The 26,004-nt window shown below is 37.1% G+C and overlaps 1 protein-coding gene across 2 annotated transcripts in view; it reads right to left on the bottom strand.

The window, feature by feature from the left end:
- Nucleotides 1–1,061: 1,061 nt before the first annotated feature.
- Sacm1l (SAC1 like phosphatidylinositide phosphatase) overlaps nt 1,062–26,004 on the bottom strand; it is a 69,925-nt gene continuing 44,982 nt past the window's right edge. For both annotated transcript variants that reach the window (XM_059269012.1, XM_059269013.1), the window contains 13 exons: nt 24,224–24,325; nt 21,898–21,983; nt 20,575–20,661; nt 19,770–19,838; nt 17,165–17,244; nt 13,887–13,985; nt 11,946–12,084; nt 8,492–8,561; nt 8,305–8,377; nt 7,215–7,308; nt 7,010–7,102; nt 6,138–6,195; nt 1,062–2,888 (listed from right to left, as the gene is read on the bottom strand). In XM_059269012.1, coding sequence (XP_059124995.1) covers nt 2,752–2,888; nt 6,138–6,195; nt 7,010–7,102; nt 7,215–7,308; nt 8,305–8,377; nt 8,492–8,561; nt 11,946–12,084; nt 13,887–13,985; nt 17,165–17,244; nt 19,770–19,838; nt 20,575–20,661; nt 21,898–21,983; nt 24,224–24,325 — 1,187 coding nt within the window. In that variant the 3' untranslated portion in view covers nt 1,062–2,751. The remainder of the gene's footprint in view (nt 2,889–6,137; nt 6,196–7,009; nt 7,103–7,214; nt 7,309–8,304; nt 8,378–8,491; nt 8,562–11,945; nt 12,085–13,886; nt 13,986–17,164; nt 17,245–19,769; nt 19,839–20,574; nt 20,662–21,897; nt 21,984–24,223; nt 24,326–26,004) is intronic.

The following is a 26,004-nucleotide window of genomic DNA, read 5'->3' as shown; positions in this document are numbered from 1 at the left end:
TGGGAGGAACTGAATCATGAAAGCGGATCCTGCCTGCTTTCAGTAGAATCTTAAATGTGGCCTTGTGGAATGCCCTGAAGCAGAGAAACTGAGACAATAAGTACAAGCAATCATGGACTACTTCAAGCCACTAAGTGTGGGAACAACTTGTTACAGTGATAGGTTAACTAACATGGGGAGGCCATTCAGAACTGGTCTCTCTTCTCTCACAGTGAACGAACAGTACATTCAAATTACCTACCACAATTTGTTGAAGTTACTTCACTAAGAACCTGGGGAAATTAAGGAAATATGGAAATAAATCTTTAAAGCATTAAAGCATCCACACACATATTATGTAGATATGAAAGTACTGTACATATGTACAAAGCATACACACATATATTTAGATGTGTAAACATATGTACATTGTGTGTACATATCTTGGATGCCATTTTCAAGGAAATTCATCTCACTTCCCACATAAGCAAGGACTTCCTAAATCAAGGTGTTTACTCATTTTATTTCCTTAGGCTCATGTATCACAAGCAGGCTTCAAACTCACTGTGTAGCTGAGGATAACGATCTGATTTTCCTGCCTCCACCTCCCACGTGCTGGGATTACAGGTGTGGGCCTCTTAAGAGTCCTGGGGATCGCACCCAGGGTTTCATGTATACTAGGTAAGTGCTCTACCAACAGGGCTACATCCTCAGCCCTGAAAATACTTTTCAGTATGTACTATTTTCCCATTCATCAGTTGCAACCTGTATTATTTATCCACCCACACTTCCTTATCACCCTACAACCTATATCACTCTGAAACAAATAATTTGGAAGTGGAGATACTCTATGGACATTAAACCTCAGTAAATGTTATATATTACTAAATGTTGCCTTAGCTTTAGCTATAAAAAATAATGTTAAATATATAAAAATGTCTTAGGTGATCATCACTGGTAAAGTTTAGATGCTATTGGTTTTCTTGTTTACTTATGACTAGTATTTCTATAATGATCAAACATTGCTTTAAGACAGAAAAATACCACCTCTGATAAAAATACAGAAACAACACCAACAGTAATTAGAAAAGAATATGGCATTTTATTTTTGCATATGGATATACAGTACATGAATTAAAATCATTGCAGGGCTCTGAAACATTGATCATTTGCAGCCTAACCCACTGACATTAGTTCTTGTAAAGTAGCCACATTAGAGGTTCAGATTTGGTGTCTGCTATAGCTGTTGACATGAAGTGCTTACTGTGAAATGCCCAGTAACATTTGAATAATACAGTATAGTAGACATAGGCTGGGCTTCAATATTCCATCTTTGGAACAAATTATGCTTATTTACATGTCAGAATAGGTGGCTCTATTTATTTATCCTACTATGAGTTTTAATGACTGATTTTAAGCTACACAGGATTTTCTCTGAGTTTCTAAAAGCAATAACTCTTATTGTTTATAAAAGATAATGTTGAAAAAAGGTAATGTTAAAATAAAGGCGCTTTTAGAAATATTTAAGGACAACATAAGGTAATTACTACTAGAAAAAAACTCTAAATATTTTTAAGCAAAACACTGATGTACCATAGCAGTGTTTAACTGAATTGTTTTAAGATAGTGTAATGATACTACCTTATATACTGTTCTAATATCTAAACCTCATAATTACAATTTTAATATATAACCTGCCTTACAATTACAACTATGCACAGCTTCTGAAGCACAGTTTTCAGTCTGTTTTATGCATAAACTAAAGTTGGTCCTTGATTTGGAGAACTATGGCTACCTGGAAGCACTAAATTTCAGACACTTATTGACAGCCAACAAAAACCTTGACAAAGTGATAAAGCAAGAGTACCATGCATGGAAAAGCAGTTACTACCCCAAGTGTGAATCAAATCTAGCACAAGACCTTCTCTGAGGTCTGCATGTCTCAATGAGTAACCGAAAAAAAAAAGGGGGGGGGGTCCCACAAGACATGGGAGGAAGCAGCCGGCCAGTCTAGTGTACATTCCACAATAGAGCAGTTCTTAAAAAGAGGCAACTTTGGACCCTTAGCATAAGAGACAGACTTTACATTCTTTGATTTCATTTACACCTTTTAAAAAAGATAAAATATATCTGAACTTTTCATGACATTTAAGCTGCTGGGGCATTAAAGCAGCTCAAGCTGGCTGAAGCCAAGAGGCAGCTACTAGAAACTTCAAACAACTAGATCCCATTCTCCTCTTCCTTCCTGTGAAATTACAACTTATCAAACTACTTGATACCTGTAAGAGACATTCTATAAACATAGTAGGATTAGCATATTATTAAACTTCTAAGAAAAGTCCAAAGATATATGGAAAATATGCTTGCTAACAGTGGCTGCTTTACAATGACAATAATGAAACAGAGCTAGAAAAATAATTTTACTGTCTTAAATAATGAAAGAAGTTAAATTTTTAAAATATATTACTTATCTGTGAACTTCTGATTAACTTGACAGTGAATAGATTTCTTCTGATCTGTGAGCTGAATTTAAGCTACATTTGAATTACAGTACAGCTTCAAATTATAAATATAACCATCCCAACAGTAAAGAGATCATCAAAGCAGTAATATAGATCAATCCTAAGCCATCACCCAGCCCAGACCGCAAGAGGTGCTTTTGGATAAATGCTCTAAGAAGACCTTGGGACTGATGTGGAAAGCAGGTCAGTAAAGACTCCAGTTCTGCATCATGGAGTCTTCCAAGCCAAGCCGCTTTCCACAAACACAAATTCAGTCTATCTTTTCTTTCTGGACCAATCTAGGAGCATCAACAAAATCTTTGCCATTGTAAAGAATAATAAAAAATGTTCCAATGCTTGCAACTCCCCAGAAGAGGACATATGCCAGTGTTTCTGTCCAAGTGTCACCTGTTGATATTAAAAAGAGATAATACATCATTTGTTGATACCAGATCTAGTTGTTAGTTGTATAGCACAACTTCACACTAAAGTTTACTAACACATCCACAGGAAAAAATGTAAGAACCTCTTAAGGTTTAAACCATGGGTCTTAACTCTTCAAGGCTTGATAAACCATCAGCTGTGAAACCCTAAGAACTTGTTGCCTCTGTGACAAGTTCCCAGCAATACTGAGGCCACACTGTTAGAACTGGACTACTCTCTTTCAAACTACCACATAAATCATAATTATCATTGAGACTAAATGCTTTACTAGCACAAGAAACTACTAACAGCTTAATTAATCATAGTTCTATGATCAATGTGATATTATCAAAATACCTATAAAAACACATGCTACAGAATGTATATTTTAATAAAGTTACATGTTTAAATTAACTGTATAAATCATAACATATTTAACTGCATTTATGTTCCCTCTTGAAAACCACAGCAAGGGCTGGAAATCAGCTACCCCCTATCACCATGCATTACCTAACAGGTACTATCCACAGCATTCAATATTTCTTTTTTTAACTTAAAAATATTCCTAAATTTACGACATTATCAATTTTCATAGCTGAGTCTTAAAAGTTGTTGGGCAGAAGGCAAGTTATTGTTTGTTTGGGGATTTGTCCTAGTTTGATTTCTACTGCTGTGATAAATATCATAACCAAAAGAACCTGGGAAAGCAAAGGCTTTATCTGGCCTATACTTTACAGTCCATCACTGAAGGAAGCCAGGACAGAACTCAAGGCAGAAACCTAGAGGCAGGAATTGAAACAGACACCATGGAGGAATGGTCCTTAATAGACTGCTCTCCATGGCTTGCTCAGTTTTCATTATTATATAACCCAGGACTGCCTGCCCAGGGATGGCACTGTCTACAGTGTGCTAGGCTATCCCATATCAATCATTAATCCAGAAAATGCCCTATAGACTTGCCTACAGGCCAATCTTATGGAGGCATTTTCTCAAGTAATATTCCCTCTTCCCAGATGCCTCTAGCCTGCATCAAGTTGGGAAGGAAAAAAAAAAACCCTAACCAGGATAGGACTGAACCAGGACCTCAAGCATGCTAGTTAAGCACTGTGCCACTGTGCTTCTTCCCAGGTCAAGAACGAAGCTTCCTATAAGCTACTGCACATTTCCCAGAGGAATCCTCCACTTCACTCAGGTCAAGATCTTGGGATTAACTTTTTTCATCCCTCCAGAAGTTCTTTAACCAGCCACGAGCATAGAAAACAAAACAAAACTCATCTAATGGGAGTGACTTTCAGGAAATGGGCACCCACTGGGCAGTGTTTCTTAAGACACAAGTCAGAGGATCCAGGGAGTGACTGAAACCAGTTGTTGGCCTCTGAGTAACCAGCACGTGCTGACTCGATTTGTCCCTTTTTCCTTCCTGGTATAAAACCTGACAGAGAATCACAATCATTACTTTAAGCAATTCCTATACCCTTATCCTGTTTTCACTGTAGGTAAGAATGGGTTTTACATTTTTAGAAGTTCAAAGAATATACTACAGAGACAACATGAAATAGATAAAGACAAATATTTACTGTCTGGCTCTTTACAGAAGTTTGCTAACTAGGATGGCAAGTTACTATGGCTTCTAGTCAACAAATTCTAGTACTGTATCAAACTATGTGGTGACTGTTCACAGTGCTAAACTCCGTTGAGGACAGAGATGCATGGCACTGATCCTCCTCCTAAGAAGTGCATACTGATGATATTAGAGACTAAGGTGGTGATGGTGGTAGGATGCCAATCCCTAATTCAGAAAACACCTGAGAGTTTACTATAGCCCAGATACAGCAGACAAAACAATGAACAAAATAGTCTCTCCCTCAAAAATCTGATAACTGGGTGGTAAAGACAGTGAGAAAATCATTCCGTGCAGAAAAATACATGGTAGTTCTATCAGATGCACCAGGAGAATATTCCACCTCTAAAAAATAAATTTCTTCATATTCATGAGTTTAATGAGGAACGTGCTAGAAGACAAGTACAGAGAGTGCTATGGAAAGCCAGGAACCAAAGGACATGGGAGGCTGGGGAGGAGCATCAGGAGGATGCCATCAAGAAAGTCATCTACATAAAAGTTTCAGGACAGCCAGGGCTAAATAGAGAGACCCTGTCTCAAGAAACAAAACAAACATCAAAATATGAATAGGGGCCAGCAAAGTTACTCAGTGGGTAAAGGCTCTTGTCATATAGACGTGGTAATCTGAGTCTGATCCCTAGAGCCCACAGTGCAAGGAGAGAACCAACTCCTCAAAGTTGTTCTCTGACCTCTACAAATGCACCATTGCACACACACTTTGCCTTACACAAGCAACATACTTATATACACACATAATAAATAATTATGAAGGGTTAGCTTATCTCTAGAAGGCAGAATAACAACTTTTATTTTTCATTTTTACCTAATTATATTCTCTATAATTATTATGTGTTAGTTTGGTAACAAGAAAAAAATGTATATATATATACATATACACACACACACACACACACACACACACACACACACACACACCTTAAGTTAAAAAACAGGGCTAGCCAAATAGCTTAGTAGGTAAAGGTACTTGTTTTGCAAGTCTGGCAACCTGAGTTTGATCCTTTTATATAAAAGTGGAAGGAGAACTAATTCCAAAGTTGTCCTCTGACTTCTACATGTGCACCCCTCAGGTGATAATAATAGTAATTAAAGCAGAAGGGGGTGGGGGAGATAAGGGAGAAGGAGAATCACTAAAACACTTTGTTTGAAAATGCCATACTGATATCAAATAGCCTGTATACTAATTTAAAATAAAATGAGATTTTAAACAAAGAATCACCACTACCACTAATAACAACAAGAGAAAACTACTAGGAATTAGAGATGCGTCCTAGTGGCAGAGTGCTGCCTAGCACTACACACACATACAAAAATAAAACCCAATTATCAAACTACTCATTAAACTTAGTAAGTAAACATCAAGTACTGAGTGGACTCAAAACTCACGATGAACAACCAAATTCAACATTCTAAAAGATAAATGTAATAAGGCAAGCATGGCACACACTCCCAGAACTCAGGAGGCAGAGGTAGGCAGATCTTTCTTAGGACAAGGTCAGCCTGGTCTACATAACGAACTCCACACCAGCCAGAGCTAAACAGTAAGACCCTGCCTCAAAAGTGATAAAAAGAATATGACACAAGAATACACTTACCAGCCATAAGCAAACAGATGATACACATTGAAAAGGCAACAACCATGATGATAGGCAACTGAAAAATACAATTGAAAAACACAGATGTTTAGGAATAATCAGTGGATATAAAACAATGTATGTACACCAAGCTAGGAAAAGATCAAAACTTCTGCAAGCTCATATACACAAGATATATATATTTTTTTATTATTTATTTATTTTTTTTTTTTGGTTTTTCGTGACAGGGTTTCTCTGTGTAGCTTTGTGCCTTTCCTGGAACTCGCTTTGAAGACCAGGCTGGCCTCGAACTCACAGAGATCCTCCTGCCTCTGCCTCCTGAGTGCTGGGATTAAAGGTGTGTGCCACCACCGCCCGGCAAGATATTTTTTAATCAAATACCACTATTTATGGGTTTAAGCACAGTGACCTAAATCTTCAAACTGGTAAAGTTATGAGATCTAAGGAAACATGCTTCTGCTCCAAACCCGGGAAATAACTGTCCAGGACAGCAGATCTCTCTTCCATCTAGAGCACTCTGCCATCTGGCATAAGGTCCCAGAAAAGCTGCAAAGTCTTGTGAACAGAGGAGAAAAGAACAGTATTCCAAACACGCTGTGCCTTTCATTCACAAATTTATCTCTAGCAATTCTCTGATCACAATAAGATTGAAGTTCTCCTGAAAAAAAGGACTCCTCTACAGTTCCTCATGTGTTCTTACACAAAAAGGAAGTATGGTAGAGTCACAAAAGAAAGCAAATACTCAGTTATTTTCTCTGTACTCTGGTCTTATCTTTGTGGGGGAAACAGCATGCAATCTTTTCAAAAGAGGTATTTTCTACACTTTCAGACACAATACTTTCAATCTTGAAAAATCAAAAAAATTTTCTTACTGCCAGGAATTTCCAGTCCCTTGGAACACTTAAAGGACTGTGAGATTCTAATTCATCCACTGAATAGTTTCCAAGAAATAAGTCTATGGAATCCTAGAAAAGAAAGAAGGAAACTGTGGACTTTCCAAATTTGATTTGACTATACTGAGCAATAATGCAAAGATATAACCACTCAATGCCAAAAAAACATCAAACACAAACTTACTTGTCTAAATCCATCAGAAAAGTTGTTCTTGTAATACCGTAATAATGAATTGCAACCATCCATTATAAGTCCCAACCGAGTTCTTTTTCCAGTTCTGGTTAAGAAAGGTCCAATTTTAAATTATATGCATGCATACTAAATTCTAAGTTTTATGAACAGTGACTTTTTTTTTTATAAAAATACATGATCAGTAAAGACATTAAAAATTATCCCTGAAAATATAGACATTTCACAAAGAAGTCACTAGCAGGCCCAAGAAATACATATAGTTGTCCCCTTGTATCAACAAGGAACCCTACTAGACACTTGTCTACAGATGTTCAAGTCCCTCATATAAAAAGGTGTAGTGTTTCCACGTATCCTATTCATACTCCCTTATTCTTTCTAAGTTACTTATGATGTCTAATACAATGTAAGTGTGAGGCAAATAGCTATTAACCTGTATTTTTCAGGAAATGATATTAAAAAAATGTGCACATGCTCAGTACAGACACAAATACATTTTCCTGAACACTTGGATTAGTGGCTGGCTAAATCCATAGATACAATTCATGGATAAGAGGATCAATTGTATTTGTTCCCTAAAACATTACCAAGTAGATGCAAGAAAGTGAAACAGTTTTAGCTACAAAAACAAGAACTATGAAAAGAAGTACAGCTCATGTTAAGAGGTATAAAACAACACAGCAACTAGCAATAACATTTGCTCCCAGAAATCTTTACAGTGTTACAGAAAAGATCTAAAGGCACCTAGAACAAATAAAAAGAGCAGGATCATTGTCTGGAAGCTTTGCAGAGGTACAGCTCACAGGCTGTGCCACAGACCTGTGAAGTCAGACTGGTGATTTGGATGCACAGTGATGTCAGAGAAGCACCATAGAACCCTTAACCCTCTCTGTGCATCAGACTGCCCCAAGGAGGCTAGGAACCCACCAGTACCCGAGCTTTATCTTCCAGCAATCTTGACAGTCCTCGTGAAGCCCAGGAGCTTGGTTTGGGAAACTGTTTCCTGAAAGCTAACCACAGAACTCCAGAAAGCATTAGGACTACAAGCCACTGATGTGGAATATAAATGAAAAGTGTGGGTTACCTTGTAAAGTCAGTCTTCAAGGCACCAGTTCCTGCATATTGTTTGGCACAAGCATTAGCATTATCGGCCCAGGCTTTGGGAAAAATAAAATAACAGCCAATAGTGATTAAGGTGCCAACTAAAGTTCTTATATAAAATACTGATTTCAAAATTTGAACAACTTTGCTCCTATTAAGAAATTACCTACCATTTTTATAAACCTTTTCAAATTCATCTTGTTCTTCAAGCTTCTGTCCCACATGCAAAACTCCTAGTCTCTAGAAAAAGAATCACACCAGTATTTATGAGTGATCAGATTTTAGCAGACCTTACTTAGGAAGAAAAGTCAACAGTCCCCAAATCCTATCATGGGGGTTCTTTTCCTGCCAGTGCAAAGCACAGGTGTGCTTCAGATTTTAGAGCTCTTGTCCACCCACCACAGACTGTAGGAAGTTCCTCTACCCACACTCCCTTAAGCCCAGGACAACAGGGATAATAGCTAGATGGTACTCAGAAGGAGGGAAAAGAAAGGTAAAGTGAAACCTACTATGAGACTTAAGTTGTTACTCCTCCTTCCCTTCTGTACCCTTTACCCGTCTGCCTTCCTCACCATTCACCATCCCAGGCTTCCACATCTAAGTCACTGAAGTCTTACTTTCTACCCCCAAGGACCTCTAAGAATCTGATGAATGCTACATATTCATCTTCCCCAAAACTGCACCCACACATGAGCTTATATATAAGTGCACACACACAGCCCTTTTTATAAAATTTCCAGGGTGGCTGAGCCCCTGAATTCTTCTCTATGGACTACTCTTTGGAGTCTACCAACCACATATTAGGAAGCCCCGTCTTAGACTTTGTTTCAAATCATCAACTTTCTGAACCACCTCAGATAACACCTCATCATCTCTTGCCAAGAATGAGTTAGAACGCCTCAGTGGCTTTTAGCTGCGCAAAAACTGCCCCTACTGGAGGGAAAAGCTCAGTGGGAGAGTTCCCACACCATCTGACAGGGCAACCTCACAGACTCCTGCCCAAAGATGCTCTGAAGTTCATTATGTTTCAGCAAACTGTATTTAGCACATGAAATAGATCATAGAACCTAATTCAGCAGGCTCTGAGTAGCCATGGGACCAAACCATTCCTAATCCTTTTCTACTGAAAACTATAGCTGAAGTATCTTCAATAGATTGACACAGCACAAACTAGACTGCTCATCACTCCTTTGACACAGTTACTTTATGACTCAGGAATAATTCCTTCTAAAGCAGACACCAAAATTTCCCAAGTGTCAAAAACAAAGCTTAATACTTACAAATTATCTAGACATTTGGAACATACTTTGTCCTTCACAACAAATGCCAATGTGATTTAGAAATATAGGCTTTGTTCATATTTAAAATTGAATATACATATAGAAGAAGCCATTTGCATCTATTTGTTCTCCTTAGCACAATCCTAATGATAAAGAAATTATGCCAGAAACGTTTAATCAAGAAGCTAATGTCCCTTGTCAGAACAAGAGATTCAAATAAAAATTTTTTTTTTTTTTTTTTTTTGAGACAGGGTCTCATATAGCTCAGGATGGCCTGGATCTTCTGCTTCCACTTTCAAATGCTGTGATTATAGCTATGTGCCACCATACAGAGTTTATGTGGGATCAAATCCAGTGCTTCATCCATACTAAGCAAGCACTCTACCAACTGAGCTATACCCTTCAAAACAATCTTCATATACCACTAAATTAGAAAAAAAGGAGTTGGATATGGTAGCATAGGTCTGTAATCCTAGAATTTAGGAGGCTGAGGAATGGGAAACTAGAGTTAAAAGCCTACATGTGCTACAGAGTGACCCTGCCTCAGAAACAAAAGAGCAAAACAAAACAAATAAGACATATCTTAAAACAAAAATATCTAATGCAGCTAGAGTTCCATAGAATGGATTCACTTATTCATTGCTGACATCAAAATAAACCGATATGGACCTCTTAGAAAGTAATATATTTATTCCCCATAATTTTGTAATTCCACTTCTAGGAATTAGCCCAACTAAGGTTAGTTTAATCATCAACTTGACACAACCTAGAGTCACTTGGGAAGAGTCTCAATGAGGGGTTGTCTAGATTAAGATGACCTGTGGGATAATCAATTGTCTTGATTTCATTACTGATGTGGGCAACCCAGCTTGACGGTGAGCAATACCACTCTTTTGTGTCCTGTGGAAATTTGAATGTAATTGGCCCCCATAAGCTCATAGAGAATGGCATTATTGGGAGGTGTGGCTTTGTTGGAACAGGTATGGCCTTGCTGGAGGAAGTGTGTCACTGTGAAGATGGGCTTTGAGGTCTCATATATGCTCAAGCCACACCCAGTATCTCAGTTCACTTCCTGTTGCCCTTGGATCAAGATGTAGAATCCTCAGCTCCTTCTTCAGCACCACGTCTGCCTTCATGCTGCCATATTCCCAGCCACCGTGCTCCCTGCCATGATGATAATGGACTAAACCTTCAAAACTGTAAGCCTCCACCTCAATGAAATGTTTTCCTTTATAAGAGTTGTCAGGGTCATGGTGTCTATTCACAGCGATAGAAACCCTAACTAGACAAGTCCTGAACTATGAAAAGAGGGAAAAGTGAGCTGAGCACTAGCAAGAATGCATACATTCACTCTCTCTGCACTTGACTGTAGATATAATTGGCTGCTTCAGAATCTTGATTCTTTGACATCTCCATGTTGTTTAACAATTTCTTCCAAGATAAAACATTCCACCTTGCAGGAAAACTCATGACTACAAACTAAAGAACTCAGAAGCTTAGCAAGTCCCTGAAACTGACCAGATAACTCTAGGTCCCTCCCTCCCCAACTTATGAAAATACTAAGGACTACCGAGACACCCTCAAAACCACCAATATGCCTGAAAGTGACTCTTCAATCTTTCAAGCTGCCTGCAAGTCATGCAGTACCCTCCAGGTTTCCAGTTTCATGAGCCATCACCTGTTAGTGTAGGCTGCAGGTAATACGTATTTGAGTTATTTTTGCTCCTCTAAGTAACCCCAATGAACTCACTGATTTGACTAAATTGGATTTCAATGGCTATCCTTACTTTGGTAAGAATAATACTGTTGTGAATTCCCCATCTGGAATGAATATACATTTGTTGATGTCTCCCCAGGAATGCTTTCACATGGCGCTTCAGAGTGATGGACTACAACCCAGAATTGTGAGCTAGAATAAATCTTTGCTCCCTAAATTGATTTTGTCAGCTTAATTAATCAAAGCATTTGGAAAGGAAACTAAAACCCAAAGGAGTAATTCAAGTTAATGATATTAAAAACAGATACATTCTCTAAAGTATTACATAAAGGCCCCAAAATACAGTAATGTAAATGGCTTAATAAATTATAGTTCAATATATACTATTAAAACTATGATTACATAAATACTAAAGGAAAATGGCAAACTAGGGACCACATATGTGCTCTGATGATAGTTATGGAAAACTTGTATATACCAGTGATGGCAAGATACAAAAATAAAAACATCAAGTTAGGGTGCAGACAATGTGAGTACTTTTTGTTGCTGGTTTTCAAAGGCTCTTTTCTTCTTTTTTAAAATACATATATTTTTTGTCAATAAAAGATTCAAGAAAGTAATATTCACCTGCAGCTGGGCCTGAAGAGAACGTCGAGCTAATAAACTCTGGATCACATTTGTTCTATCGAGACAATCCATACAGTTGCTGCGGAAAACTCCTTCTTGGTTTGTTACCACCTTGCCAGCAGAGTCTACTAAAAAATAACTGAAACACATTTATGTGAGCACTCTTATACCAAAGTACACTAGACATACCAGCAACACAACTCTTACTTAGAAGACAGGTTTTATGGGGTGATCTTAGTTAAAACCATAAATTAGAAGGCCAAATGGAGTACACAGTAGGCATATTTCATTTTTCTAGACCAAATGAGAATCTGAATGGCTGAGGCAACACAGGTTTTTTGTTTTTGTTTTTGTTTTTGTTTTTCAAAACACAGCTTTCACAGAAGTCATCAAACATAGGGAGAACAGTGAAGGAAACGATTGCTATGGAAACCATATTTCTTAAGGTCGCTTTAACATGATTTCAGCCATGTCCCAACATATCAGGGGCTAATGGTTTCTCCAAAATCCCTATCAGAATCTCCTGAGTTACAAATAAAAATTCTTAGCCTTGAGAATCAATGGAATCACAATTTCTGAAGCAAAGGTTGGAAAATGCATGTAAAATGTTTTTTTTTCTCTTTTAAAATGAATAACCATGCAAATAGAACAAAAATAGGAAAAGTACATTTTTGAAAATTAAATTTTCCTTTTCCTTTGATCACTCAAATATGTATACAGTAGCCAAATATGATGGCAAAAGTGTATTTATTTATTTATTCATTCAATTATTTATTTTTGGTTTTTCAAGACAAGGTTCTCTGTGTAACAGTCCTAGCTATCCTGGAACTAGCTTTGTAGACCAGGCTGGCCTTGAACTTACAGAGAACCGCCTGCCTCTGCCTCCAAGTGCTGGGATTAAAGCTGTGTGCTACTACACCTGCCCCCTCAAAATTCCTGCATGACAGCAATTAATGGTGAACCCAAGGCACCATCCCCTCCACCAACAATGTCAAACCTAGCCAATCTCTTCTCCAATAGCCAGCCACAGTACAATCCTGTCATCCTTTACTATCTGTGCTCATGACAGAATGTCACAGGAAAATAAAGTAACTGTAGTTCATAGCTATGTATACTAATACATTTTTAATTGAACTGAACAATGCTCATCAGAGACATAATTGAAATTTAAAAGTACATTTGGCATACTGTATACAAGTAAAAAAAACTGTCAAAAATTTAAAAATTAAACAAAAAAGTATATGTGGAATACCAGGTTAGAACTATCACTGAGGTAAAACAACAGAATGGTGTACAGATTATTTTGGCTTTAAAACAAGACTGACATATGTACACAGAACAGTAAACCTGTGAACCAGCACACTAAAACATTTAGCAAACATTTCAAAAAGCACCATAAAGATGTTTAAATCTTTTGCTCCACTAATCTTATACTGAAGAATCTTTTTACATGCAAAATTTTAACACACATAAAAAGATACACAACACTCATCTAAAGAGAACCACTTGCAGCACACTGTTTCAGAAGTAAGGAGAGGACCCAGACACTCCATGTGATAGGAGGCATCTAATTAAAGCTATGTTGTGACCTAACAGGCTGCAGAGAAGACACTGAAAATTGTCATTACAAAGGCTCCTAATAGAATCCTGTGATAAAATGACAGACCACTGAAACCAAAATAGTAATAAACCAATTGCAATTATGTAAAAGTTGGAAAATATATGAATATTCCTGACATTAGCCCAATTGTAAAAATTCAGAGTTATTCTTCAACCAACAACACTCTTCCAATACAAAAAAATTAAAATAAAACAGCATATATAAGCACTGATAACCCAATGAAACAGCTTTACAAATCTGCTAAATAATATATAATTAGTAAGATTGGCACATACAGCTATCTCTCCCCCTTACCTCTCTAAGGAAGTAATATGGCTTACCTTAATTCATCCTGTATTTCTGCTACTTGATCCAATAAAATACTTAGTCGGTCCCATCTCATATTTTTACACTCCTTATGGAAATCAAAGGCAAAATACCTACCAAAAAAACCCCACATACTCAGAAACTGAGGAGACCATTCAATTTCCTTCTATTAATAATCCCTATTAAGATGATTTTTCTCTATATGTGAACATGCATAATACTTAGGAATATAGAACCTCCTTTATTCTGGGCTTATTAAAACAATAATTACCACTACTACTTCTACACATACACACATATATCTCCCTACTACTTACTATTACTACTACTACACACACAAACACACAGTGACACAACAACTACTACTCACAAACACACACCTCCCTACTACTGCTACTACTACCACACATAAACCAACTACTACTACACACACATAACCACTACTACTACTCATACACATTACTACCACACACACAACTACTACCATACACACTACTACTACTACACATACACCAACCACTACTATACATACACAACTACTACTACTCATACACACACCCCTTACTACTATTACACACATACACAACTACTACTACACACACAACTACTTCTCCTCACACATACACAACTACTACTACTACACACACAATTACCACACATACAACTACTACTACTCACACACACACCTCCCTACTACTACACACACACAACTACTACTACTCACATCCACCTTCCTACTACTACTACATACACACGACTACTACTCCTCCTCATACACACAACTACTACACACACAACTACTACACACACAACTACTACACACACACAACTACTACACACACACAACTACTACACACACACAACTACTACTACTATTACTCACACACACATCTCCCATGCTCATATTTATAGTGGAGGACAAATAAATTAAAATTATAAGATAAATTTTATTTTCACATGTTATTCTAGGGGCCTGCAGATAAAAGCAGATAAGCACAGCAAATACTAGTAAAGCAGATCAGACTTACAGTATTGACATATACACTTCAAGAGGCACAATCCAACTGAATAGCTAATATATATTTATTTCCTATCCCTGTGTGCAAAGAATATGGTTTCTTCTTACTATTTTCCAGATCAATATGCTCAAAGTATTGAAACTCAGCAGAGTCTATGGTGGATTAGGCTGGGTGTCTGTTGTGAACTAGAGACTGTAAGAAGTACAGGGCCACAAGACAGTCTCTATAGTGTTAGCTACTGCCCAGCCTACCTACCCACTCCTGCCCCCGCATCACTTTCCTTTACCAACATCTATACATTACACATATATATGCAGAGAAAATTCTGTCAATCTATAATGAACCCTTTACAATTACCTAATATTTAAGAAGTACAACTGTGGTGAAATATTGTGTACCCCAATAAAACTTATATAGGGATCAGAGGACAGAGCCAGCTACTAGATTAGACATAGAGGCCAGACAGTGATGGCACACGCCCTTAATCCTATCACTGGGAGACAGAGAACTGTCTGGATCTCTATGAATTCAAGGCCACACTGGGAACAGAGTCAGGCATGGTGGCACATACCTTTAATCCCAACACTTGAGAGCACATGCCTTTAATCCCAGGAAGTAAGATGGCAGGGCAGAAAAAGGTATATAAGGCATGAGGAAACAGGAACCCACTGTCTGGAGGCTGAGGATTTGTAGAGGTAAGAATGTGGCTGACTTGTTCTGTTTCTCTGATCTTTTAGCTTTCACCCCAATATCTGGCTCCAGTTTTCTTTTTTTATTAATAAGACCTTTTAAGATTCATGCTACATCCAACCCAAAGTTAGATAATCTCTAAATGTGAAGGTGTCCTACTATTTGTCATCTTTCCCTTGAGAAGGGGGAAAACTCATTAGTCAAGCTCTGACAGTCAGTGGAGAAGAATGGCTACATGAAGTATGGCATACAACTAACTCTACTTCCTGCTCAGGAATCACAAGTAGGATGACTAGGAGGACACAGTTCCAGATGGGACTGTGCTCCCCATCTGAAGAGTGAAAATGCAGATAAAGCATCCACTACTGTGCGACTCCCTCGTTCTATCCACACAGTGTGGCTTCTAGCATGTAAGAGATCTACCACCTCAACGGTTATCTCAAGAGAGAATGGTAACCCTCAGAAATTAGCACTAAAATACATGTGGGCCGATGACAGGAAGCAAGAATGGCATTTTAAAAGGCAACTTCAAAAAAGTAGCATTGGGCTGGGGAGATGGCTCAAAAGTTAAAAGCACTGGCTGCTCAGAGGTTCTGAGTTCAGTTCCCAGCAACCACCCGGTGGCTCACAACCATCTACAATGATCTGGTGCCTTCTTCCAGCATGCGGGCATACATGCAGACAGAACGCTATATACATAATAAATAAATAAATCTTTAAAAAAAAAAGCAGCACTGTAAGTTATTTTGAGTGCTCTGACCAGAATTATCAGCCATAGCCCAGCTTTAAGCAGACCATCACAGAGTATCTAAAACCACCACCTATGATTAATTGGACAGGCAAAGATACTGCTCCAGATGAGGTCACTACACAGTGTTAAACTGGTCCAGCTCATGCAGTGGTAAAAACCACATCAAGCAATCTTAAAGTACTGAAATTTAAGAGGCTGCAAAGTTGGCTCAGCAGTTAAAAGCATTGGCTGCTTTTCTAGAAGACCCAGGTTTGATTTCCAATACCCATATGGCAGCTCACAACCATCTGTAACTCCAGTTTGCTTCTGGCCTCAGTAGGCACTGCATGCGTGTGATGCAGACATACATGTAGGCAAAACACGCATACACATAAAAGTTTAAAAACCTTAAAAAAAAAACAAAACACACCTGTATTTGTGACCTAATAGGCCACTGTTTTGCAAAACCTTGATGAAAAGATTTTAACTAGAGATTAAATTCAAAACTTGACCATAAAGTTACTCTATAATATAAATTACATCAGAGAAAATTTCAAACCAACCAAAAGGAAAATTATGCTTTCATCTGGTACTGAAAATAAGCAAGCTGAGGGTTAGAGAGATGGCTGAGCAATTAAAAGTACTTGCTGCTCTTCCAGAGGATGACCCATGTTCAGTGACCTGCATCCATATTGGGTTGCTTACATCTAGCCTCCATGAGCACTCCACATGCACACACATATACACACTGTTTTAAAATGCAAGTTGAAATATAATAGCATACTTTTTGTATTCATATACATAAGTGCACATGTGACTTGAAAGGCTCTACAACAGACACCTAGTAAGATACCTGATCATCCCACTACCCAAGGATGACACCATTTTCGCAAATGTCTGCTCAAGTGGTTTCTCTGATCCCTTGTGGTTCACCTGTAAAAAAATTAAAACAGCATGACTTTCTATTTAGATAGAGAGTGATACCAGGAAATTAACAAGGAAATGCTAAGCTTTAAAAGGAAGTCATCTGAACCAACTTCGTAGGACCTATGGAAAAGCAATCAAAATTTACAGCAACCAACAAAATATCCATCAAGAAAAAGCCACCTTCTAAGCTGCAAGAAACCTCTGCATCATTTTGTCCTTCCTCTTCCACCATAAGGATGATGAATTTTGTTGTAAACAATAGGAGCCTTGTTTTTAATCTCCCTTCATCAAACCAGTAGAAGCAGACAAGATCCGATGTACATTAACTATACACATCTGAAGAACTAAACTATCTCTGTATGGTGTAACTGCACGAAGGTCGAAAAAACACTCTACTCATTGTAAAAGCTACAACTGAACTATTAGCCAATGGATACCTGGAGCAAGAGCTTCTTTCTGGATAGAGACATAAAATAGACCACCTAAAGTCTGAACAAACCAAATGATGCTCTTTAGAAAATAGGGACATTCAAAAGCAGCAGTATATATGAAAGAATTCAGAAAGCAACTTCCAGACTCAGGCAGGAAACATATCCAGAAAAATCCGACTACTACAAACATCACCACCTGTTGCTCTTTAGCCTTCAAATATGCCTGGCTGGCTAACTGGTAAACTGTGCCCAGTACAGAACCAGTTTGCAAAGAATAGAGGATGGGTTGTTCTTTTGTTTTATTTTGTTATTTTGTCTTTTTTCAATTCCTAGAGTTCAATGAATTCTGCCAAAACATTAGCTGAACATATTAAAAGAGAGTCTTCAGTGAGCATGCACAGTGAGGAAAATCTTTGCAAAAGAGTCTGGAAAAGTGTAACAAGTACATCACTATAATTTTTAACAATCAAAAAACCAAAACAACAAAACAAAGCACAACTAGCTCTGGGAAGAAAACTGACTTCAGTGTTGCAACATTATAATAATCAAAGACATAATTTTTAAAGAAAATCAGTCATAGAAAGAAATAGGAAAAATGGCTTATCCAGTATACCAGAATTTAAGAGATAAAACAATCATAGTGATAAGAGGAATTTCATTACTGCAAATGCATATATTAAAACAAACAAACAAAACTAGCTAGTGGTGGTAGCAACATGCTTTTAATTCTAGCATTCAGGAGGCAGAGGCAGGCAGAGCTCTATGAGTTCAAGGAGGACATAGGTTCAATTCCCAGCATCCACATAGTAGCTCACAACCAACTATAACAACAGTCCCAGGGGATCTGATGATAGCTTCTAGCTCCTGTGGGCACCATACACAGACACTGTACACATAAATAAATACAGATGACATACTTATACACATGAACATAAAAAGAAATAAATATTTAAAAATAAAGGAAGGAAAGAAGAAAAAGCTTCAAATTAATAACCTAACTTTACACATTAAAGAGCTAGAAAAACAAAGTAAACCCAAAGCTGGCAGAAGAAAAGGAATGACATGATTAACGCAGAAATGAAACTAACAGAGGAGAAGATCAAACACTGGTCCTGAAACACACTGACGAGCTGGGTTACGATGAACAAGAAGATTCAAATTACTAAAACCAATAACGGTAATGAGGACACTGCTAATAATTTTTAGAAAAATAAAAATTAGAATATGATGGATACTCATACCAAAAAAAAAAAAAAAAACACAAAAAACCACAAAAAAAACCACGTGCAACTTAGAGTTGAACAAATTTCTAAAAATATATAATCTACTAAAACTGAACCATGAAGAAACAAAACCAGAACAGAAAGTTGGATGTGGCGGCTCACACATGTAATACTCGCACTTAGGAAGTGAGGACAGAAAAAAGGTAAGAGTTCAAGGGTAGCCTGGGCTAACAGAGCCTTGCCTCAACCTCACCATCTCCCCCTCCACAAAAGGAAAATCTAAACAGATCAGTAAGTAGGAAAGAGACTGAACTGGTATTAAAGAAAAGCCCCAGACCCGATCTTCACTTATCAATTTAACGAAAAGGTTAAGGATTTAATAAAAATTAGTACCACCTTTCTTTAAACGCCTTCAAAACTAAGAGGGTAGGTATGCTCTTTAATTCATTCATCATAACCAAAAGGTAGAAATAATCCAAATGTCTATCAATTCATGAATAGATAAACAAAATGTCTTATATTCCTCCAATAAGATATTATTGAGTCTTTAAAAGTAATGCAATTCTGATAGACATAGATGGCTCTTTAAAACATTATACTAAATGAAACAAGTAAAACACAGAGGACAAATACTGTATGAGTCTACATATATGAGGAACATAAAAACAGACAAATTTAGAAGAATCAGAGTAAAACAGAATCACTAGGAGCAAGGGGAAGGTGCTAAAAAAAAACAAAAAAAAAAAACACCATTTACTAGGATCAGAGTTTCTGTTTGGTCTGGTGAAAAGTTGTAGAAACATTTAAAAATAAATTTTCCTGTTAATTAAATTGCTTTTGTTTTGTTGTTCCTCCCCCAAAAAACATTCAAACCTACCAGATTAATTATGACTTGCTTTCCATAAATAATTACTTGTGAATCAAAATGCCTTTGGAAACCATCCATCTAGAAGAGAGACAAAGGTATATAGTTTATTCAACTACATTATATGATTATTTACTGTAATTCTTAAAGTACCTCCTTAACTATTCCATTTTTTTAAAAAGATTATTTATTTTATGTATGAGTGCTCTATCTGCATGGACAACTGCATGCCAGAATAGGGCATCAGATCCCACTAGGGATGGTTGTAAGCCATCATGTGATTGCCAGGAATTTAAGTCGGGACCTCTGGAAGAGCAGCCAGTGCTCTTAATTGCCAAGCCATCTCTCCAAGCCTGAACTATCCCATTTTTATGCTTAACAAAATGCCAGGATGAGGACTATGCTTTCTGGATATTGGAAACACCATGAGGTAAATGGTTGTTACAGCCATTTTATGCTACATTACAGTATCACTATTTGAAATCTGAATGCAACTTTTGACAAATACACTACATTCTATAAACCTCATTGAGATCTCCCAAGTGCTCATCTGCCATTCCACTCAGTAAGTTTTCGTTCTAATACTTGTAACATGTTATTGGAGGCAATTTGTTCTTACAGCCCAGGAGAAGGGGCTTGAAGATACTGAATTTTGTCTTGTGGGGAACAAATATGTATTCTATAGGCAAATCTAAAAGCATCTTGGGTTCTGTATGACCAGGGCCCTCCCCAGGCAAGCTGGGCTCTCATATCACCTCTACCCTTCACACAAAATAGGTTCTATTTTAACCAGTGAAAAATTCAGGGAAATACATACATGATTTGCTACTTTGTTGATCTGTGGTTGTGGTTTGTACTTTAGATTTGGTCTTTGTGACCAGAAAACAGGTATTGATCCTCGAGTCTAAAAGAAAAGAGAGAAATATGAAAAGAAAGATACACACACTAGTTTCCTCAACCTAATTATTGTAAGTAGTACAGATATTAACAACTTTGCAAAGAAAAACAAACAAACATAATCTACCAGCTACAAAAGTCTATATGCACCTTCTTAAATTACCTGTTTTGCCAGGTGTGGTAGCATACACCTTTAATCCGAGCACTGGGAGGCAGAAGTAGGCAGATCCAAGTTTAAGGCTAGCATGGTCTACATAATGAACTCCAGGACAGCCAGGCCTATATAGAGACCCTGTCTCAATAAATAAAGTTCTTGGTTTATGGAAATATGCTTAAAAAGCACTTTCCCTTCCCAGTGTTACACACATGGTGGTCTACATAATGAACTCCAGGACAGCCAGGACTACATAGAGACACTGTCTCAATAAATAAAGTTCTTGGTTTATGGAAATATGCTTAAAAAGCACTTTGCCTTCCCAGTGTTACACACATGGCACCTATATAACAGAAAGTTCTGTGATCTCCCTGAGTTCTAAATATATATACTATATATAGTATGGCAATATGAAAAAATAGAAAATTGCTTTACTCATTCTCAAAAGAATGTATTTATGAACATTTGAATTTGTTTAGCTACTGATACTCTCTGGAGTAGGAAATACTGCACAACTCCACCAGAGGCAATAGGTGAGCAGGACTGAGTAAGGCAGGTAAAGCCAAGTATACGCTATCAGCTTGTGCTATCATCATCGCCTTAGGTAGGATCTAAGGCTTACACTGGTGAACTGCTAAACTTCCATAAACCTCACACTTACCTCCCTCTTCTTTTTCGGGGGACTTAAGGGCAGGAAGTATTCATAAGACAACACCAGATTAATAATCCTTTATTAGCTAAAAATTTTCCACATTGTACACAAAGATAGTATTTAAAAAAGAAGGAAAGATTGGTCTGGCAGTAATCACAAGTAATCCTAGCACTGGGGATATGAAGACAGGAGGATCTGGAGTTCAAAGTCATATAACCAATTATATAGAAAGTTTAAGGTCAGCCAGTGCTGCATGAGACGCTGTTTCAAAAAACCTGAAGAGGAGGAGGAAGAGAAGAAAGAAAGAAAGAAAGAGAGAGAGAGAGAGAGAGAGAGAGAGAGAGAAGAAAAGGGGAAGAGGAAAATTTCAACATGACAGAAAATGGAAGATCAAGTAGAAAAGGCCAACTGGATGACCGCCAAACATATACACTTGCCTGTACAAATGAAGCCCTGTTCCCATTGTAGTGCACGATCTGTTCTGTTTCTACAAAGTTAGCTGCATGGCCTTCAGAATCAATTCCTAACATTTGGTACAAAAGACATGCATAAAAAAATCATTAACTCAAGATAACTTAAGAATTATTAACTCAGTTCACATTAATGGATAAGTACTCATATTAAGTTCAAACAAATGGATAATACATTATTATAAAATTAAAAGAAGCTTGCCTAAATAGGCTTAAAGAATAGTTAAGATTTATTTACATAAACATGAAGCTAGTAGATATTTTTCATACTAAAAACATCCTCAAAGAACAGTCCCCTTTGAAGAAAAGAAAGTCAAGCATGCCTATTTTGAAGTTAAAACTATCATTTTTTTGTGATTATAGTTGGTAATAACGCTAAATGAAAATGTGGTTCACTGCATCAATAGTACTTAGTTGCAATGCAAAGAGTCTCTAGAAGATATTTAATCATCAAATAAAAAATTGTGTCTGATCCTAAACATCCATGACCATAAACATGTCCATGAAACCTAGTTTGAAAGCACAGTGTAATGTACTTACCAGAGACTCTACACTGGTTAGGCCTTTCTGGTATCTGAAGTACTTCCCTTTTAGCTTGTTTACATGATTTACTGTTACTAAGAAAAGTCTGCTAAGCAAAAGCAATTTCCAAGGTAGCTCTGATCCAGATTACCAGAAAGATTATCAGAAAGAATTTTTAACTCCCCAGTATTTAAAACACTCTTTTTGTGACATATTTCTAAAATAAAGCATTTTGAGTTGTTATCAGGATGTCTGTAACTATACATTAGTAGATAATCAGAAGGAAGCAAATTTACTGAGCTACACTAGCAATGGTATCACTTCTCAAAGCTAAATTACTTTCAGAAGCACAGGCTACATTTGTTTCCTTCTATGGTGGTTTGAATAGGAATGCTGGCACCCCCCTACCCCCCCACCCCACCCCCACCCCCGCCCCCGCCCCATGGGCTCATATTAGAGAGTGCACTACTTGAGAGGGATTAGGTGTGACCTTGTTGAAGTAGGTGTGGCCTTGTTGGAGGAAGTGTGTCACTGGGAGGATGGGCTTTTGGGGTTTCAAAAGCCCAAGCTAGTCCCAGTGTCTCTTTTCTTCCTGCTGCCTGCAGATTGGGATGTAGAACTCTCAACTACTACTCCAGTACCATGTCTCTCTGTATGCCATCATGATGTAATGGACCAAACCTTTGAAACTGTAAGCAAGCCCCAACTGAATGCTTTCTTTTCATAAGAGTTGCTGTGGTCACGGTGTTTCTTTACAGCAACAGAACACTGACTAAGACACCTTCTATAATTCCCATTAAGGAACAAGATGCAGTTATTTTACAAAGAGAAAAGACATGGAAGAAGGGAAAGCAGGAAAGAGGGAGATATCATTATGAAAAGACTTCCAAAACATATTAATTTTTTAATAAACCAAGATGTAGGACATTATAAAATATAACCACTGTCTATAAAAGGAAGAAAACATACCTATATTAATATAAAGTTACAGTGTAGGATAAGTAAGAAATTAATATCTGGTTATCTAGCAGAGGAGTAAGAACCAAGCAGATTAAATGGAAAATTTCTATAATTCTAAAAATAAAATTCGTATTTAAAATATGTACTCAACGCTTAACAATCCAAGAAAATATGGTTAAGGAGATGCTAACTATAATTTGGTTGAGGCCATTCTTAGTGGCTTTTTCCCAATGCTATAGCATCTGTAATAACATTAGTCAGATATTCTCTATATAACTCTCTGGGCTCAAAATTACAGTTATTTGTTTAGTAGGATTTTATTCTAATGTATTATGGTTGAAAGCAAAATAAATGTTGGAGAATCTTCATATTCACAATAACTATAATACACATCTTAACAGTTTGGTTGGAGCAAATTAGCATATTTTTAGTGCAAAGCCTACAGAATGCTCAAAATTTAAACAATCTACAAACTGAAGTCATGAAGTAAAATGGTTACTTTTATACCTGCAAAGAGACTAAGAGTAATAAGAGAAATACTATCTGATATGAGTGTAAATTCCTGAATACCACACTGAATTTAGCATATGTTCAGACACCCAATAAACGTGTAGCTGTTCTTAAACAGTTAAAGGCTATTAATTACAGTAGCTAGAGAAAAGCACAGAAGACCTATTAATTATTATGAGGACAAAAATCATTACAAAGGGTATCAAATAACAATACATAAAAGGTCACAGTTAAGTCATTTAGGTAAGTGTTAAACAATGGAAGATATGGCCCAGTTATGCTGACATGAAATGATTCTTACCTCTTACATAATATCGCACACCAGCTCTGAAACAACTCCTTCTGGAGATGAGAATCCAATCAAAGTATTTTCCATTAATAGAACATGAGTGCATAGTAATAACTTAACTATATTAAGAAAAATCTAATGTAGGAATAGTTCTAGATTCAATACAAATCTATTTACTATAATAGGAATGAATTGTCTTTAGAAAGAAAAAAAAAGACAGAATATGCAAGTCTTTCTGGTTCTTCATGATTATTCCCAAATCTTTATTATCTTCATTTCCAACTGTGAAGTTTGTCAAGTGAGTTCTCCTACAGTGACACATGTATAGAATATTTAAGAACTTTGCTAGTGTTTCTATTTAATTTTTTCCTTTCCATGATATCGTCAATTACTTTCTAAAAGTATAGAACTAGGTGTCAATGATATCACCAAAAATCCTATTCTGAATGAAAACCAGAAATCTGAAAGAAATTAACCTTCAAATTAAGAAATGGAAAACAGAGTAGGAGCTAGGAACATAGCTCAGTCATGGGTTCGATCCCTTGTACTGCAAAAGTAACTACTTAAAAATTAAATGAAGAAGGGCTAGAGAGATGGCTCAGTGGTTAAGAGCACTGACTGCTCTACCAGAGGACCCGGGCTCAGTTCCCAGCACTCACATGGCAGCTCACAACTCTCTGGAACTCCAGTTCCAGGGGATTTGACACTCTTCTCTAGCCTCCTTGAGCATCAGGCACATATGTAAATGCACACATGTACATGAAAGCAAAACATACACATAGAAGAAAATAAAAATTAAATGAAGAAAAAATGCTATTGTAGTTAAAGAAAAAAAATGAAAGATAGCCAGGCAGTTGTGGTATATGTCTTTAATCCCAGGGCTTGGGAGGCAGAGGCAGTCAGAGCTCCATAAATTTGAGGACAGCCTGATCTACAGAGTGAGTTAGTTCCAGGACTGTTAGGGCTACACAGAGAAACCCTGTCTCTTTAAAAAAAAAAAAAAAAAAAAGAAAAAAAATCATACGTATAATTCATACATGTAAATTAATCACAATAGTTGATATATGAAGATTTACAGATTGAAACAAACTAAATGCTTTTTCTCTGGAATGTAAAAAAAATAAACCTAAAAGTGGAAAAAAAATTAATGTAAAAAATATGTAAAATGGTAGAGTGCATTCTAGCATGCATGAAGCCCTGGATATGATACCCAGCATGACATAAATGTTATGACAGATGTAGTAACACATGAATGTAATTTCAGTGCTCAAAAGTAGAAGGTTCAAGATCATATTCAGATGTACAGAGTTCAAGGTCAGCCTGGGATTTCTCCAAACCTTTCCTTCAATACTAGTCACTGAATTGTACAATTAAAATTGACTAAAATGGTGGCTTTTAGTCAAATCTATTTGATCAAAATAAAACCTTTGTACATAAGTGCATCTCTAAAGCATGCTGAGCTTGCTCCATTTGGTTCTATAACTGCCATTGAGAAAGGGACCTGCTGTGGTGTAACAATCTTTGTACACTGTAAACATGTATTACTCTCATTGGCCTATAGCTGGGCAGTAAGAGATTCGGTGGGAAAATTCTGGGAAAGGTGGAGTTAGAGAAGTTGTTAGGAGATGCAGAAGGAGCAAGACATGCTGGAAGACAGATAAAGCCACATGGCAGAACATAGACTAATAGATATGGGTTAATTTAAGTTTAAGAGCTAGTTAGTACTAAGTCTGAGCTATCAGCCAAGCATTTATAATTAATATTATGCCTCCGTGTCAGTTATTCAGGAACTG

Source organism: Peromyscus eremicus, chromosome 7 (assembly GCF_949786415.1).
Source record: "Peromyscus eremicus chromosome 7, PerEre_H2_v1, whole genome shotgun sequence".
Lineage (NCBI taxonomy): Eukaryota > Metazoa > Chordata > Mammalia > Rodentia > Cricetidae > Peromyscus > Peromyscus eremicus.
This window is presented reverse-complemented; position numbering and strand designations above follow the sequence as displayed.